At 41.2% G+C, this 19,411-nt stretch overlaps 1 protein-coding gene across 5 annotated transcripts in view; it reads left to right on the top strand.

Annotated features, from left to right (window-relative positions):
- Positions 1-19,411, top strand: part of SLC41A2 (solute carrier family 41 member 2) — a 131,565-nt gene that overhangs the window by 38,270 nt on the left and 73,884 nt on the right. For all 5 annotated transcript variants that reach the window (XM_036758834.1, XM_036758833.1, XM_036758830.1 and 2 more), the window contains exons 3-5: positions 1,752-1,859; positions 15,356-15,427; positions 18,113-18,257. In XM_036758834.1, coding sequence (XP_036614729.1) covers positions 1,752-1,859; positions 15,356-15,427; positions 18,113-18,257 — 325 coding nt within the window. The remainder of the gene's footprint in view (positions 1-1,751; positions 1,860-15,355; positions 15,428-18,112; positions 18,258-19,411) is intronic.

Here is a 19,411-nt window from a genome sequence, read left to right as displayed (position 1 = left end):
ACTTGCCCCATACTGATGCAGGCTTGCACCCTCTTTACACTCTAAGGCTACAGAGAGATTTCCTTGGGTTGCCCAGGTTCATTACTGTGCTCACTCCAGAACTTCCTTTCTTCTGTATAAGTTTAAGATGTCTCATTGGAGTTCATTTCTTTCCATTTCTTATTTGACCTCCCCCCCCCCAATAATCACTACTCAACCTCCTCTGCCCCTCCCCTGTTCCCAGTAAAAAGTCTTCCCTTGTAACAGATAAATATAGTCAAGCAAAGCCAATTTCTGCATTGGGCATGACTGAACACATATGCCTGACCTGCACCTCTAGTCCTTTACCTGTTCTGCCAAAAAGGAGGAGGCTTTCGGCATCATCATTCTCCTGAGTTGTTTGGTCCTTGTGCACCGATCACAGTGCTGAAGTCTCCCAGAGTTGTTTTCCTTTACATTTTTGCTATTGTCGTATAAGTGGTTCTTTTGGTTCTGTTCATTTCACTCAGTGTCATGGTTCCTATGTCTTCCCAGGGTGCTCAGACTGTCTCTTTTATTTACTTCTTTTGGTACAATAATATTCCATTACATTCATATACCAGAATTTATTCACTTATCATCCCTTAATTTGTTTCCAACTCTTTGCTACAACAAAAAATACTGCTATAAATATTTTTGTAATGTGGGTCCTCTCCCTCTCTCTTTGACTCTTGGGAATAGGTGCCAAATAGTGGTGTTTCTAGATCAGAATTTGTGTAGTTTCATGGCTTTTTGGGGCAAGTTCCAAATTGTTTTCCAAAATAGTTGTATGAATTCAGTTCCCTCAGTGGTATCTTTCTTTTCCCAGTCCCTCCAACAATTGTCATTTTCTTTTTTTTTTTGGTCATCTTTGCCAATTGTTTCATAATTGCTTAACTATCTCTACCTCTATCAACTTGTCTTGGTCATGAAAGCAGAACAAAATTTCTTAGTAGTCTAGCTAGAGATCACATTGACTTCTAAAGAGGTCAGCGGCTCCATGTTTGTAGCACCCTTCTTTGCGATACATTTGCTTCGTGGATTAAAGGTTTTGTTTGATGAAAGCACAACATTTTCCTGGTAATTACAATCCATATTTCGTCAGCTTTTTCTTTGGTCGCTTTGCATTATTTTCAGATTAAATTCTAACTTCCTTTTACTCCGCACCATGGTAATCGTGCCTCTCTACAAGTTTCACATTTCATATTCACAATTATCTACACCAGTACTGTGCTGGTGACCACAAATTATTGAGCAAAATGGGTTACAATCATTTTGACCTTTGTTTTCGGTTCGATAAAATTGCACACTCAAAGTGAGAAAGTGAAAATGTTTCTTTGATAAGCCTCACAGCCTAACAGGAAGGAGGAAAAAAAAAGCATGTTTTCATTTTGCAGTTGATTAATTTAAGCCATAAAGAGCTAAAGCAATAGTCCAGTACCCAGGGCTTGTAGCGCCTCCCACTGAGATTGAGTGAAATGAGCGCCGTTGAGTTCAGTTTTCACCATTGTAGTAGGGCCTGTTCTTTCTATCAGCTGGCTCTCTAAAGTAATAAACCAAGGACTGTGGTGAGAACAGAACAGAAGGTTTGAAGTCTGTTGGTTATACAAAATGCATGGCTAGCCACAATGGAGTTGAAAACAATTTAAAAATAGAATTTAATTTTCATTCTATAGCCCATTAAAATGAAGGTGGGCAGACTGTAAAATGTGACTTTTTGGAAACTTTAATCTGGACTGTTCTTTTCCTTACAGCATTGGGAGGTGTTCAAAAACGTGACTGAAGTTTTTATTTTAGTCCCTGCACTCCTTGGTCTCAAAGGAAACTTGGAAATGACATTGGCATCCAGACTGTCAACTGCAGTAAGTCATTGCCCAACTTCTGAATCACAGTTATCAAGGGACAGACCAAAGAACTGCTGGCCACGTGCAATAGCAGGATCTCAGAGTTAGTTAGAAGAGAGCTGGGCGATCCTTTAGGCAGAGCTGATCCTGAGTGGACAGACGTTCCCTCTGGATGGTCCTGACCAGGGCTTAGCCAGCTGTCCATGGGGAATCTCTTTGGCTTGGTCGGGGGCAGCCTGTTTGCCTTTTTGGATGCTCTGAGTGTTAGGACATTTTCCTTTATGCTCAGCCTAACTGCCACTCTGTGGCTCCCACCTACTCTAGTTTCACCTCTAGGCCGGAGAAGAACATGTTGAATTGTAAAGAATTTTAAATCTTGTCCTTTCCCCTCATTTCAAAGCCCCCATCTGATAATATTAAGGGATGAGAGGGCTCATTTTCCAAATCAGGCCCTCTTCCTTCAGCCTGTGGATGAACTTGTCTTTATCAGATACAAGGTTTGAGTAAAGATAAAAAGAACAAGTGGTATGTAAAAACTGAAGTTCTCTGAAGTTTCAGATGAATTACAGGTTCTGAATTTATTGTTCTTAGAACTCTTTTGTTAATAGGGTTAAATGCATAAGATTTGAGTTAATTCTTACCACATGAGCTAGTTACTGGGAAAGCAAATTTGGGAGGTTGTACTAAATTTTATTGAGTCTTGTTACTGGCAGAGTTTAGCAGAATTACTTAGGAATCTCTGCAAGTAACTTAGAAGCAGAGAAACAGATCTTCTAGGAGAAGATTCCTCCGGAGCTGCTCTGTGCATGTGGCTTATTCAGCAATGCCCAAGGGAAGATGTTTCCAGGGACCAGAAAACTCCATGGGACATCTGGGACTCAAGATGAAATGTGCTTAATCAGCACATTCAGCATCGGTGACATTGGGAGTAGGTTACCAGGTTACAAGGAGATTTGACATTTAATATTGATGATCATTATTATTTAAAAAGTGTTCATTTAATGACAGCATTTTGTTGATGTCATTCAGTCACTTTTCAGTCATGTCTGACTCTTTGTGACCCATTTGAGGTTTTCTTGGCAAAGGTACAGGAGCAGTTTGCCATTTCCTTCTTCAGCTAATTTTGCAGATGAGAAAACTGAGGCAGACAGGATTAAGTGACTTGCTCAGGGCCACACAACTAGTAAGTGTCTGAGACGGGATTTGAATTCAGGAGAATGAACTCCAGGCCTGGCACTCTATCCACTATATCACTCAGCTTCCCCAGGACAACAGTTATCATCAGACAAACTATCAAATGCTTTAAAATTCAATGACTTGTGATAGGTTATGATGAATAATCTCTGTATTGGAGAAGTAAGAATGAAACACATCTCCCTCCTCTCAGTCAGTAGGGTCCAGGACTGTCGATTTCAGATGCAGTATATGCTATCAGACATGGATTTGGTATTAGTTGGGTTTGTTTAAATGTGTTCCTTTGTTAGAAGGTAGAGTTAAATGGGGAAGGGTGCCTAAGGACTAATGACTGTCATATAAAAAAGGAAAGGCAGCAATAAAACTTAAAAAAAAATTTAACTGCACCTTTGGTAACTTGTTATAGCTTTGGTTTCTCAGCTCCTTGTTTAAAAAAAAAGGGTAGGATTTAAATTGTTTTGGCTTTAGTGTCTTACTTTTATGAGGTTTTTCCTAAAGGTGATGGAAATTGGAGAAAGGTGATGGGAAATTTAAAAGGAAAGACTAAGTTTATATTAAACTTGAGGCAAGTGAAAACAGCACTAACTTTTAAAAAAATTCTAACATCCATTTTCATTTTATAAGCTTTGAGATGCTAAAAGAATTACCTAAGGAAGTATACTGGTTAACATCATTAAGAATTTATATTGAATTTCACATGATTTCTATTTGTATATAAAAAGAATGATCAGGTCTTCTGGTTAAGATGGCATGAATTGGCTGTCAAGGAGCCCAGATCTTGAACATATCCTCAAGCAATGGTCTTAAAAAACACCAAACTGAATAATAATCACAATGATATCCACAGAGAAGTTACAGTAAGCTCTATTAGCTCACCAAGGGCTGCCTGGCAAACACAGAAAGAAGCTTGTAAGCCCTAGAAAAGGAGTCCTGCAAGATAAACTGTCCTGAGCCAAATTAAATATTCTGGAAGTTTATGAGCAGAGACTAGAGCTTCTCCAGCAGGCCCCAGAAGCCTGAAGAATCTCTCTGGACCAGGGACAAGAAGACCAGAGTGCTCCGATAACAAAATTCCAAGGTGGTCAGAAACCCAGGGCACCCCCACACACAGTCTCACACAACCCCAGCAGTTCCAGAAGTTCACTTCACCTTGACTTGAACCTTCCCAGAGGACCCTGAAGACTAAAGCACTCTGAACCCAGAGGATCCAGGGAGACCAGTGAAGATATGCCAGGATAAGTGGAAGAAAGGTGACAGTTAATGCACTTTTATTTTTTTTAAATTTATTTTTAGTTTTCAACATTCACTAACATAAGATTTTAAGTTCCAAATTTTCTCCCCATCTCTCCCCTCCCCCACCCTAAGACAGCATGTAATATGTAAAGAAGAATTAGAACCAATGGGAGAAACCATGAGAAAGAAGAAACAAACAAAAAAAAAGAGAGCAAATAATATGCTTTGATCTGTATCCAGACCTCCATAGTTCTTTTTCTGGCTGTGGGCAGCGTTTTCCATCTTTTGGAGTTGTCTTAGATCCTTGCATTGCTAAGAAGAGTGAAGTCTATCAAAGTTAGTCATTGCACAAAGTGCCTGTTCCTGTGTACAGTGTTCTTTTGGTTCTGGTCACTTCACTCAGCATCAGTTCATATAAATCTTTCCAGGTTTTTCTGAAGTCTGCCTACTCGATGAGCTTTTATTAAGGGCCTGCTATGGGTCTGGCACAGGGCTGCATTTTAGAAACTAAGCCAGCAGCAAGAGCTCAGCAAATCAAGGAAAGGCCCAAACAGGACCTAACTACCCCACCCAAGAGTACAAGAGTGAGTGAAGCCCACCCCTAGTGCAAAATTCCAAACCAGGAAATGGGCCTGAAGATATGAGTGATAGGAAAAGAGCATCAAATACTATGAAGAGATATTGTGGATCCAGGGATACACAAGGGACAAACCCAGAAGAGAGAGTGATTCCCTAACACCTGCATGACCAGAGTCTCAGAGGAAAAGTTGGCTTGACCAAGGACTATCAAAGTACCTGAAAGAAACTAAGCAAGAAATAAAAAATCAAATTATCAGTGAAGGAAGAGATTTAGAGGAAAGAATTGGAATGAAAATGAATAACTTAAAGCAGTAGCTAGACAACCTAATCAAAGTAAAAGACTCTGAAAATGGCAATATACCAAAGATTTCAAAGTCTACATGAGACAAATATTAGAAAAAAAATCAAAAGGTAGAAAAAAATTAGAAACTATAAGGGATCTATTATCAAAAACAACTGACTCAGAGAACAGGTCAAGTAGAGAAAATCTAAGAACCAGACTCTCTGAAAACCATGACCAAAAAAAGCAAACCATCCAAAAACATAATGAACAAAAACTGTGCAGCTCTGTTAGAGCCATAGGGCAAAATAAAAGTAGAAATCTACCAATCATCTTTTGAAAGAACTCCAAAATGAAAACTCCTAGCCAAAAGCCAGAGCTTCCAAGTCAAAGAGAAAATATTGTTCACAGCCAGAAACAGAGTTCAAGAACCCAGGAGCCAGGCAGTGTCACACAAGATTTGGGAGTCACTTGTAAAAAAGGAGAGAAAATCTAGAAATACAGTATTCCAAAATGTGAAGTCTTATATACAAAGATATATTATAAGTAAAACTGAATGTAACCCTATAGATCAACGGTCTCCTTCCCTACTGCCCTCAAACATGCCCACATCTCCTGCCTTTAAGGAACCCTCATTAAACTCAATCTACTTTTAAGCTTCACTTAGATATAGCTAGATGCTAATATCTCAGATGAAGGGACTAGGATATTAATGATATATTGTTGTACCTTCTAATGAAAAGGCAGTTTATATCTTTCAAAATAAGTGCTCTTTACAATCAGTCATATTCTTAACTAGAACACACTGACTCACAATTCACATGACAAAGGGTAAAGATCCCCAGGATTGCCCCTATCTCTCTCTCTCTCCTCCCTTTGTCATCCAAATTGCCTGAAAAAGCTGTGGGAGGTCACTGCTTCCACTTCCTCCCTTCTCACCAAACCCTCAGCCCATTGCATATTCTGCCACTATTACTCAACTGAAATTGCTCTCTCTGGAATTGCCAACAATCTCTTAAATGCCAAATCAGATGGCCCGTCTGCTGCCTCTGACGCTGCTGACCACCTTCTCCTTCCTGAGACTCTCACCTCCCTGAACTTTCCTGGAATTACACTTTCCTGATTCTCCTACCTGCCTGATCACCCTTTCTCAGGTTCCTTCACTGGCTCATCAGATATATTCAAACCCCCTACCTCTGGGTGGTCTTCAAAATCCTACCCTAGGCCCTCTTTTCTGACCAAGGAGGCTGGATAGACTGGAGCCAGGTTTTGTAGGACTTTCAGAGCCAAACAGAGGAGTTTTTTTTTTTATCCCAGAGGTAATAGGAAGCCACTGGATTTGACTGAGCAGAGGAATGATGTGGTCATATCACTGTTTAAGGAAAATTAAATCTTGGTTGGAATGGAGTGGTGAGAAACTTTGGGTATGGAGATCAATTAAGAGGCTGTTGCAAAATGTAGATGAGATGTGATGAGCTCCTAAACTACAGTGCTAGCTAGCTGTGTGACTAGAGGAAGAGGGTTGAGTGCAAGAGATGTTGTAAAGGTAGAAATGGCAAGATTTGGCAACTGATGAGACGTATGGAATGAGGGAGACCAAGGAGCCCAGAATGATGACAAGATTAAGCACCTGGGAGACTGGGAGGGGAGTGGTGCCTGGACAGAAATAGGAAGGTCTAGAAGACAGGAGAATTTTGGGGGGAAGATAATGAGTTTAGTTGTTTACATATTGAGTTTGAGATGTTTCGGAGATATTGTTTGAAATGCTGAATTAAATAATTTTAAAAAACCGAAGTGTAATAGACCTGTGGTTTCACATATAATCCTCCTTGTATGGTCTTTGTAAATAGAGATATTCGTATTTGTAGGCATTTTTCTGAGTTCTGAAATCATTTTGAAGCATCAAATTTGAATAAAATATACTGGCCAGGGAAGACTGCTTTCCATATGTATTCTTTTCTCCTTAGTCTACCAAGGATGTGTAGGGATGAAAAATAGAGAATTTTCCAGGCTGCATATCCAGCTACTTTGATTAGCTCTCCCCCCTTTCCCCTAGCTCAGTTGCTCTTCAGTCACCAGATAAGTTATGAAAATCTGAATGAAATGAAAAACAGGTCAGGCAGCTTGACTCATGCTAAAGACTGTGCACTGTCTTCTCTGCCCTATACTTCTGTGTTTCCAGAAACTTACAGGGAATCAAAAGCCTGGTGGATATTGCTAAAAAGCTTGCTGTGTACTCAGGGAATCTATGATTTCATCACTGTGGGTACCCATTCCTCTATGCCTTAGAGATGAGTTGCTGTAGTGGAAAAATATTCCTCACCTGATGGGCAGCCCTTTGTTAGTGAAGCTTCCAGAATGAAGTCAGGCTAGATCTTAGACAACAGATATATATTCCAGTCAGTCATGGGGCTCACCCTCAAAACCTTTCCATCTAGGACCTGCTAAAGTTTACACTCTCCTAGCAAAGCTTCGGAAAACCCTGAGTCACGTCCATTTCACTGTGAAGCTTCAGAGCAGGGTTTCAATGGAGTCTGGATGATATAATAACAAAAATACATTTGGGCAAAAAGCTTGAAAGCTGTTAAAAGAAACTGAAGACAAATTCACCCTTAGTCAGCTTTGGGCCATTCACTCAAATTTCCCCATTTGGAGTAGGTCCTCTTTTACTGGAATGAAATTCTCATAGGACTGCTTTTGAATTGGATCAGTGTCTTTAGTCCACCATCTGGTGATCTCAGCAGCAGCTGGACAGTATTCAAGAATGTTGTTTTTAGAAATATTTGTTCTGAGGTATATTGAGTTTCCTAGCAAAGTTAACAGGTTGCCTAAATGTTTGTGTATTTAATTGTATTTATCAGAGCAAAGTTCACTTTCAGACCATACAAAATGGAAGCCCTATTCTCCCCAGCATCCAGCTCTAATTTTTACCTCTTTGCTGAAACTGCCACTTGTGTTTCCTTATCATCTCTTATTCATACTCTTCCCTCCTGCTAGAAAACTCTAGAATTTTAAGTTCATTTTTAATCTTTCCTCTGATGTCCAATTCTTTTTACTAATATATTCCACAAGAATTTGACTGCCCCTGTTTCAAAAGATAAACAACTTTTGCGTTTCTCATTTAACAGTTAGAAGCTTCACTTGAATATAGCTAGATGCTAATATTTCAGATGAAGAGACCAGGAGATTAATGATATATTGCCATGCCTTCTAATGAAAAGGCAGTTTATATCTTTCAAAATAAGTGTTCTTTAAAGTCATGTTCTTAACTGGGACATACTGACTCACAGTTCATATGACAAAAGGTAAAGATCCCTAAGATGGCCCCTAAAAATTACTAAACTCATCAGTCAGAAAAATCAGAAAATGTTAAGAGCTGAAAGGGACCTTGAAGATCATCATCTTTTTCAATTCCTGCCTAAAACATAAAAAAGACTCTTGAATCCTTCTGCATACTGGCCATGACCTTGGATGTGGTCATATCCAAGCAGGCACCTCAGGGGCCATTGAGGCCAACCCCCTCATTTAGAGAAGGGGAAACTAAGGACACTGCATAGTGAATTTTCAGTGGCTGAGTTTATTAGAAAGGAGGAAAAAAAGAATGAGCTCGTTCATTCACTTTTTTCAACAACTGCGTATTATGAACCTGCTCTGTACAGAGAACTCATACAGAATCATTCATTAGCAGCTCCACAAAGCCGCAAAATGTTTCCTAGAAAGTTCTGAAAATTCTGTAGGGACAAAAGGAAACACTGAAGAGAAGGGGGAGAGAAGAGTGCTATAAAGAACACCAGGAACTGACAAAGAGACGAGAGGGGAAAAAGGGAAAAACTAGGAAAAGAGATAGGAATGACTAGAGAAGAAAGGGCAGAGAGGAAAAGAGAGAAACAAATGGGAAAATCAGAAGGTGTTTTCTAGATACTTAAAGAATCAAGTCTATGTATATATTTATGTGTGAATACGCACGCAGGTGTGTATGTATAAACAGGGAGAGATGATTCAGGACATACGGCCTTAATGTACCCCTAGTATCGTCTTGTCCAGCCTGAATCTGGAACATACCCTGTATGACCTCGCTCGGGAGTGGTCATCAGCCTTCCTTGAGGATTTCCAGCGAGACTCCCACCTGAAGACATCTCCATCATCTCTCTGTGCCAGGCCTAATTCTGCCCTCTGGAGAGGAGAAGAAGAACCAAACTCCATTCAATTCCCCAAACCCTGCTGAAGTCCCTACCACATACAGGGCATTGGGCATTACTTCTACAGGTAATGTCTGGAGAGAACAGGTGCTCTCAATCGCTCAGGATCACAGCTGAGGGGGATCTGAGGCACTCAGACCCTGGGCCTGGGCAAAGGTACTGCAGCAAGAGACCCAATGAGGAGCTGGGGAAACAGCCAAGATCGGCTCGGTCCATTAGAACAGTGTGTGAAGGGCACTGGTAGGAGCAAGGACAGAAAGATCACTACACCCACCTGGGGGCACCTTACATGCTAAGCAGAGGAATTTAAAAAGGCCCCGGGAGCACTGGAGCCCCCAAAGGTTTTTGACAATGGAGTGATGTGGTCAGCCTGGTGCCTTGGGAAGGTAACTTGAGGATCTTGGCAGGTGGGGGACCGGGGAGGAGACCAGGAAAGTCATCCAGGTGAGATGTGCTAAGGTCCCTGAAGTGGGGTGAGAAGGGAATTGATAAGAGAGGAGTCAGGGAGATAAAAGTGGGAGGAGTTGGCAGCTGATAAGATGAAGATAGTGAGAGGGAAGAGTCCAAGATATCTCTGAGATCAATCTCCATGATTGAGATGGTATCTTCTTCGACAAAATTACCAAATTTAGTGAGGAGGTGTGGTGGGGAGGGCAGGGATGAGGACTGGATCTGAATCCTTCACTATAGGTCACTCCAATATGCAGAAGCTCCTTCTGCCAGGGGAGGTCAGAATCTTCGCCATAGTGTAGAGAGCCCCCCAAGAGCACTCACAGGCCCCTTAGTCAATGAGGGTCAGAAGTGGCACTTCCTGGTTTCAAGACCACTGTCTGTTCATCCGACCGCACTGCAGAGCGGGGCAGGCATTTCAAATTTAAACATGTTGGACTTGAAATGCTAACTGAACCTAGAGGTAGTGATACTTAAGTACGGTTCAGAAGCAAGATTAGGGCTGCTTACATGTGTACGTGTGTATTGGGGGAAGCTAAGCAGTGCAATGGATGCAGCACTGAGCCTGGAGTCAGGAAGGTCTGAGCTCCAGGCTGGCCTCAGACTCTTACTGGCTGTGTGACCCTGAGCAAGTCATTTAACCCTGCTGGCCTCAGTTTCCTCATCTGTAAAATGGAGATAATAATAGCATCTACTTTCCAGGGTTGTTGTGAGAAGCCAATGAGATGATGATTTTAAGGTGCTTAGTGCAGTGCCTGGCACAAAGTGAGTGCTATATGAATGCTGCGCGTGCACACACACACACACACACGTACACACAAGAGTCATCTATATAGATAGAACAACTGAATTTATGGGAGATGATATAGAGAAATTAGAGAAGAAGACCCAGGAAAGGTGTCAGGGGGACCCCCGTGTTTAAAGAGCCCTTTGCAGGGCTTCCCATTCACCTTTGGTGTCCACCCAACTCTCACCTGTGGCTCCAAGAAGCTGTAGTTTGCTCAGTAGCCGTAAAACAGTCTCCTCTCAGCAGATGGTGTTTCAACAATCCGGCTAGCAGCTATTGTGGGGGTGAAAGACCAACAGAAGCCCAACAACAAGCATGCTGCCAAAACCCAGGTTGTCTTAATCTGCTTTACTAAGGAAAGCAACGTTAAGGGGTTGACAAGCTTACTTTAATTCAGCATACAAATATCATTCACTTAGTTCAGGGAAAAAACCAGCACCCTGAACTTCAGAGCAAATTACAAAGTACAAACATCAACAGACAGACCTTGTCTGATTCAAATCCCAATACATAGTTACCAGAGTTTAACAAAGGCCTAGCATCTGGGTGTACAAGCTGGAGGGCTCTTAGCTACAGCTGCCCGGAGTCTCTGTGAGCCACCAAAAGTGAGAGCCCTGCGCAGATGGCTCTGTCTTCTCTTCTTAAAGCATTTCAGACGTTATCAAACGTCATCTGAATGACCAGAACTTAGGCTCCTATGATTGGCTCTGGAGTTAGCACTTTCCCTTAGTTAGCCCCACCTTGGGCCCCACCTTAGTTACCAATCCACACCCACATAGGTTTTACACCTAATAGGGGTTTGGGCCTAGGGCTTAGCACCTAGTAAGACTCAATGAAATATACTGAATTACTCAAAGGAAACAAAACCCAAACTCTTCAAGGGCACTTGGCTGAACTAAGTGCTAAGAGCCCATTTTGCTTACCAACACAGATGGGCAAAAACAGGTTGAGGGTAACCAACAGGCCTCAAACTTGTCGTTGAGTTAGGGGATGTCTACCCCAAGCATGTTGAAGACTTCCTCTGGCAGAACGAGTGGGTGAGAACATTTTGTTCCAGTGGTCATGAAGATGACCGGAGAAGGTACTATGCAGTACTTAGAGCTTGGGCAGACATCAGAGACACCAAGGTCATCCTTGACTGTATCTCAGCCATCTTCAGACATCCTGATTTTTGTCCTGCCACTTGACTTGTATGACTCTGGAAGAGAGGGTGAGCCTGATGACTGTGCAACTGTGCCTCACTGAAATTCAATTCATGTGCAAGTCAAGACATCACCCTGAGATGTCATTGGTCGTCTTTGAAAACCAGCAGACTTTGAAACTAACCTTTTATTTTGCACGCTGATTCCTCATTTCTCTTTACTGTGTTATTTTCTAAAGTCCATCTCATCTCATTTCTTAACCATATTCTAGTCTAACATTTTGCTGCATGGTCTATTTCAATTTAGGTGACTTTGCTACTAATTTACTTAAACAATTGAATTCTGTTGAATCATTTCACACTAGCTTCAGTTCTGCTTCGTGTCTAAGTAGGGAAATCACCTTTCACTGGAACAATACATCTGTCCCCTCCAGGAAGGGGAGGGAGGAGAGTGCTGTTGGCAAGTAATCTTAATCCTAGCTTCAAGCCTGCAAAATCCCGTCAAATGTTTTAGCAGTTACCGTAATTTGGAAGTTTATAGTGAAGCTGTCACATTTCAGTTACAATTTTTAGTCTCTTGTTTGTAATGCCATAAATTTCTACAAACTAGGAAAAAGATTTCCTTCCTTTTCTTGTCTGTCTTCATCTCTGCAGTCTCCAACCTAGCCAGGGTTGTGAAGGCAGAAAGAAAGAATTTCATAGTTTTTTTTTAACTCTTTACCTCCCATTGGAAGCCTAATAAAAAATCAATGAGAGTCCCTGCTTAATAGTACTGACAGCTGGGAGAGCTGTGTTGAGACCTCACCCTTCTAAGCTCCCTTTCTGGGCTGTCTCACATCAGTTGTTTTAGATGGGTGACAAGGTGTTCCCCTCCAAAGTTCTCTGAGGTAAAAGACCTTGTGTGCACTGGAGAATGTCTGAAGTGGAAGTCCCATCAAGCCCACCTAACTACCTGTGTCAACTCACCAAAGCTTTACATTCTTCTCTCATTCCCTACAAAAGTGGTTTCTTAAGAGTGCCATGCTCTCCCTCTCCCTCTCCCTCTGTCTCTCTGTCTCTCTCTCTCTCTCTCTCTCTCTCTCTCTCTCTCTCTCTCTGTCCTGGGCTTTAGTTTTTCCAACTCTAGATTTTCACACACAAAGCTGGCAATAATCAAAGGCCCCATATTTATCTGGCCAAAGTTGTTTGCATAATTATCCAAACTGATCTTTACCACTTGAGTTGTGGACATAAACTGGCAGGTTTTTCATGTCCCAAGCTTTAATAGCTTGCCTAATTGGAAGTCAACAGCAGGCCTGCTCCTTCCCAGTTCCATATGGATAATAGTACCCCTTTGCCTTTTGGCAACCCTCTGGCACAGAGCAAGACCATTACTCACCCCTGCTTCTTCCAAGAGTACTTCTTCTTTTCTTTCTGCATAAATGAGACAGAATCGAAATTTTTATTGCAAACCTATTTCTCCTTATCCTCCCTGAATTTGGGGAGTTTAGTTCTCTGACTACTTCATGGCTGGCTAACTGCTGAGAGAGTCCACTATGCCCTTCAGTTAGACAAAAGTCTGAGTGCCAGCTGCAGTGTTGGATGGTGGGCTCACCCAGGGATAGCATCCATCCCATTGTGGTTGTTAAAATTGTTAAGAGAAAATTCTAGCTTGGGTCAATTAAAGGCAAACTCAGGAAATAAGACAGAAGGAATTTGTTGGCTCACCAAGGCATCAAGGAGTTGGAGTGAGTCTGGCCCTAAAGTATACAATCTTAAAAATTATTTTCCTTGGAAAAAAGATATATAAATAGCCAAGTAGAATAAGATTTGAGAGGCAGTTTTTACATCCCTAATGTTATTAAATCGTACATACCTTTTGACTCAATGATACTACTACTAAGCACATATCCTAGAGAAATTAAAGAGCCATAAGTAAAAAAAATACACACACATAATGCAGTACTTTCTTTTTTTAAAATTTTTATTATTTTTTAAATTTTTAGTTTACAACACTTGCTTCTACATAATTTTGAGTTCCAGATTTTCTTCCCTCCCTCCCCCCTCCCTCCCCAAGACAGCATGGAATCCCATATATCTTCCACATATAACTTTGCTTCGAATTAATTTACACACTAGTCAAGTTGTGGAGAAGGATGGAATGGATCATGAGAAAGAAGAAACAGAACCAAAAACCCCCCAGAAACAAAAACAAAAGAGAGAGAAAAAGGGAAAAAAGGCGAGCATAAAGTATGCCTCAATCTGATAATGCAGTACTTTCATGGTAGCAGAGCAGGTGGATACCCATTATTTGGGAAATGGCTAAATGAAATGTGTTATATGAGTGGCATATTATTGTGCAGTAGAAATGATGAAAGGAATAGGGTCAGAAAAGTTAGAAAGAATTGTATGACTGGTACATAGAGGAGTCAGCAGAACCGAGAGAATAGTTTATATAACAACTTCCGTATTGCAAAGAAAAACAAATCAGGTTAATACAGTGACTAATCATGATTCTAGAAGATTGATGATCCGTCACCACAGGATTGATGATGAGTCATGCTTCCCACCTATTGGGCTAGAGGTACAGAATGAGATATACATTTAAGTCTGTTATATTTTCAGTTAAAGAGCATTTGTTTTTTCTTCTCTTTCCTCCCCGCCCCCAACAAAACAAAACAAAATATAACAGCTACAAAAAGAAAACCCTTCCTAACCCTTCAGTGATCAAACAAAGCAAGTTTCCTTATTGGCCACATTCAAAGGTGTTCAAAACACTGTGCTGGCTTTTAGAGGAGAAACAACATTTATGTGAGACGTGAGACATAGTGCCTGCCCTCACGGAGCTTGCGTTCTAGTCACGGATCTTCAGAACAGGGCCTGTTGGAGGTTGGCTATTGTGTTCCTCGAGTCTTTTTTCTCAGTCGCGTCCAACTCTTTGTGACCCTGTTTGGGTTTTCTCGGTGGAGACGCTGGACGGGTTTGCCATTTCCTTTGGCTCATTTTATAGATGAAGGAACCAAGGCAAACAGGGTCAAGTGACATTAGGAAGTAGGCACCTCATAAATGCTTGTGGAACTAGATTGAAGCTCTTAAATCAAGGTAATACATACATGATGTGCCTCATTGGGTTGTTGTGGGGAATGTGCTTTGTTGGTTGTGTCCTGTTGGTTATTATCCATGCATTTGAGAAGCAAGATCCTTACCTTATGCTAGATTTTAAGGTTAGATAGGAGAAAGTTACTTTCCTGTAGCTTCTAATTTAAGATGAGGATAAGTTACAAGGATGACAAAATTTACCAGATGTGTTGCTCTCTGAGGTGCCTGGGAAAAGGCTTCATAAAGGAAGGAGTCATAAAAGATGGGCAGCAAGTTAGCAGGTGAAGAGAAGGAAGAGAAGAGCTGGCAGGGATCGGTATGTGGTACTTCAGAGCTAAACTGCATGATAACGTGATGGAGCATATTTCTTGATAAACTGCATTTTGTGTACCTCTTAATGTAGTACTATTTTCTAACCTTATATACTGTGACTTTGGCACACTGAACTTTTTCCTATATAATTGTTTCAGATTTTAAGACTTCATATGGAGTTTTGATTGCAAAGTACATTCATATTTTCACAGAGCTATGTATCAAATACAGAATTATGCATGAAAATATAATTTTTAACAGGTAAATATTGGGAAGATGGACTCCCCCATTGAAAAGTGGAACCTAATCATAGGCAACTTGGCTCTGAAACAGGTAAGTCGGTGATTTGCATATAGTCTTTTGGTAAGAGCTACAGTTGTAGGGCCTGATATACTAATGCAAATGAAGTTCTTTAACTACAATTTAATATGTTGACAAAGATTCATTAAATGGACCCTTGTGACCTCTGAACATTAATCTATTTAGGTTAGCTGATCTACTTTCTCTCACTGGTTAGGACTAATGGATTCTGTGGATGGATTCCTTCAGTGGATCTGTCGTCTCCTTGGTGATCAGTGTGGGTGTTTTCTTCACTGGTTTGGATTATGGCCTTATTCACTCTGCTCATCTTGTGTATCTTTGTGCTAGATAGGTCTTCCTTGGGTAGTCCTAATAGTTTATGAACACCAGTGCATCACTTAGCCTGTCTGTTCTTTTATGTGTTTATATCTATATCTATACGGATATATAGCTATGTAGATATCTCGATCTAGATCTATCTACAGTCAGATAGATACACACACACACGCACACATCTGTGTCTGTGTCTGTGTGTATAAGTGCAGAGTAGGAGAAGCAGTCTGGTTTAGTGCTGGCCCCGCAGTCACAAAGGCTTAGGTTCATGTCCCTCTTCTGATGCACACTAGCTCTGTGACAAGTCATGTGGTTAGTTCATGCCCCAGACTCTTAAGACTAGAGATGGTGGAAGGGTTGCTGTGCTGCATTTGTGAGAGGAGCTTTCTCATGGTGACTTCCTTCCCCAATGAAGTCTTAAATATATAATGGAACTGGCTTGATGGCTGCAAAGTGAAAACATGACATTGGGTGTCTTGTTTCCATTTCTATTCTCAACTAAAAACTCCTTTTTCCAATTTTAATTGCTTGAATTGATGGTAGGTCCTTATTGGCCCTTTCCCCACTCCCCTTTGAGTGGTTGCCTTCAGTACAGTTTATCATGGCCCTGGGATTACCCAGGTGTGTGTTATTCACAGCCAAGCTTTGTTCCCAGTTCAGTGGCTCCAGGGATTTGGAACTTTCAGATTCTTACCTAAACCCTAGCTAGGGTGAGCTTGAAGAATGCAAAGGAATTTTAGTATGCACCTAAACAGAACATAATAAAAATCAGTTTTCCATAAAAGCGATTTCCTAAAATGCTTTTCAAAGCTAGCTGGTGTCGTTTTGGTTTTGTTTGCTCTTGTATCATCGGTGCCACTGCTTCTGAGAACACTGGATGAGAAATGAGGAGCTAGTGGTGGGCCCACCTGTCTTTGACCAAGTTATCTAGTGATCCTGGGCACCAATTTCTTTAGCTAAAAATTGAAGGTATTTGTTTATATGATTACTAAAGTTTCTTTCAGCTGAAATTCTTTGATTTTATGTTTAGCCTTTGGCAACATCTGACAATATGAGAGAATCAGTGAAGTCAGTAATAATATGTTTGTTAAGCTCCTATCATATGCAAGACAAGAGATATCATGGTATAGTGAAGGCTGGAGTTGATATGACCAGTACTGGTGTCCTGCTTCTGATGCAGGCTGGCTGCGTGACTGTGGGCAAATGACTTCATATCTCCGTGTCCCCAGCAACTCTCTAACACTGTACCTCGCAGAAGAGTGTTGGCTGAGATTGGTATTGGTATTGTTGAAATAACAGGTCTAGGAACTCCTTCTTGCAGTGCCCCCTGCCCCAATGTTCAGAATAAGGTGGTAGGCCCTGGGGATAAAAAGACACAATGCAGACTCATCCCTAATGTAGAGTGGGGTTCCCAACATTTACAGATGTGTAAATGCATGATAGTCACTACTGGAGGGATCAAGACAGACTTCCCTGAGAAGCTGGCTTCCACGGGAAGCCTGGAAGCAGATGAAGGACCCACGGAGGCAAAGAAAGGAGCAGGGGCTTCTTGGCCTCGTCCTTATCTCCATTCTCCCTTGGAGTCAATCATAGCCCCTTCATGATTCTTGTGCATGTCTCCCCTATATCCTTCGAGGAGGACCCACCCAGCATTCTTGGCCTTTCCTTTGGGGCTTTGCCAGTTTTGTAGGTTACAAGGCAGCATGTGAACTGTCCATTTCTTTTATCTTGTTCTCCCTACAAGACTGTCTTATCTCCCGTCTGATCATAGATTTCCCATAATCACTGGTCAAGACAGTTCATATTTACATAATTCTTTGTAGTTACAAAATTTTATACATCCATTATTACATTTTATCTTTAAAACAATCCTGAGGTAGATAGGGGGAGGGGGAAGGGGGAAGGCAAGGCAATTGGAGTTAAGTGACTTGCCGCAAAGTCACATAGCTAGTAAGTGTCAAGTGTCTGAGGCTGGATTTGAACTCAGGGTCCTCCTGATTCAAGGGTGGATTCTCTATCCACTTCACCACCAAGCTGCCCCAAACTTGTTTTACAGAAGAGTAAGCTGATGCTCAGAGAGGTTAGACCATGATCGTTGTCACACAGCTAGTGTATGTCAGAGGCAGGGCTTGAATCTGGGTCTTCTGGCTTCAAGTCCAAACACTCTTACATCCATTTTTTTGGATTGGGGGGATTTTAAAAATGTTAAAGAATATTAAACTAAGATTTAGCAGTTGCTTTAAAAGATTATGTAGCTGGGTCCTGTGTACAATAATTTTTCTTCATTTCCTGTGTGAGAGATTTATGACTTTAAGAAAAGTACTTATGAATGCAGGTACTGAATAGAGTATCCTGTTTGAATGGAATCTTGTTTCCCCTCCTCAGGTTCAGGCAACAGTGGTTGGCTTTCTAGCTGCAGTGGCAGCGATCATTCTGGGCTGGATCCCAGAAGGGAGATACCGCCTCGATCATTCCATCCTACTGTGCGCCAGCAGTGTGGCCACTGCCTTCATCGCATCCCTCTTGCAGGGTGAGAAACTGCATTGGAAACACCTATGGTCTTTTAAACAATGATCAGTAATTCATATCTGTTTCATTTGTGATTGAAATTATATTTGTTTTTTATATTTGAAATGTCCATTTTTGGTTTTTAGGAATTTGACACCTGGCTGTAAGTAGTCTGGTATAGTTTGGACCTCTTCATGGCATGAGTGATAGTTTTGATAAAGGTTCAAGAAAATGCTCTGAGCATTGAATTTCCTGATAGGGTGTTTCTGTTAAATTAATTGAGAAAGCTTTGATGGAAAATGTCCAGAGGTTTTCCTGGCAAAGTGTATTTGAGTTACAACAAGGATTCCAGGAATTCTGCACAGTTTCAAGGACAGTTCCTGTGGCATTTCTCTGCTATGACAGTAGGTAACTGTATGCTTCCCACAACATGTTGTTGGCTCACTCAAGGCCCACTAAAACAGAATTTTGCTTTGAATCCTAGAATCTGAGATGTAAGGGACCTTAAAAGTAATCTAACTACGGAGTAATCTTTCTTCATTTTTATTCATTAATGTAACATCTCCAGGAAAGAAGCATTTTTTCAGTAAAAAACCACAAAGCTGTATCTTTTTATATTTAAAAATATTTGCCATCTCTTTGTCCTTGAGTCATCAGCAAGGTTCAACCTAAAAGATTGCAGGGCTCAGTGAACACAGAAGTAAACAAACCACTTTAGGTAGCCTCTGGAAACTTAACAACTTAATAAAAGTGGAAAATATTTTTCCCTGATTGTAGCAACCCTTAAATGCCACTCTACAAAAATAACAGTTTAATTACTGGGCGGGGGGGCAGTCAAGGAAATTTTATGAATGGGGGAGTGACAAGGTTCATTCAGTCTGTGTCTTTGTTTTAGTGGCTGTGTCACAGATGCACTGGAAAGTAAAGAGATTGGAAGTGGGGAGAGCAGTTAAGGCTCTAGTTGAGTTGTTTAGGTTAGAGGCCACATTTGAACTATCATGGCGATTTGGGTGGTGATCGTGGGGTTGGAGAGAAGGGGACAGATAGGAGGGATATTGGGGAAGGGGAATGGACAGAACTTGATAGCTGATTGTGTGGGGGGGGATGGGGGAGAGAGGGAAGAATCAGGCATGGCTCTGAGATTTTGAATCTTGTTTGCTAGAAGATGGTGTTTCT

Source organism: Trichosurus vulpecula, chromosome 5 (genome assembly GCF_011100635.1).
Source record: "Trichosurus vulpecula isolate mTriVul1 chromosome 5, mTriVul1.pri, whole genome shotgun sequence".
NCBI classification, from domain to species: domain Eukaryota; kingdom Metazoa; phylum Chordata; class Mammalia; order Diprotodontia; family Phalangeridae; genus Trichosurus; species Trichosurus vulpecula.
Note: the sequence above shows the minus strand (reverse complement) of the source record. Positions and strands in the feature narration are given on the sequence as shown.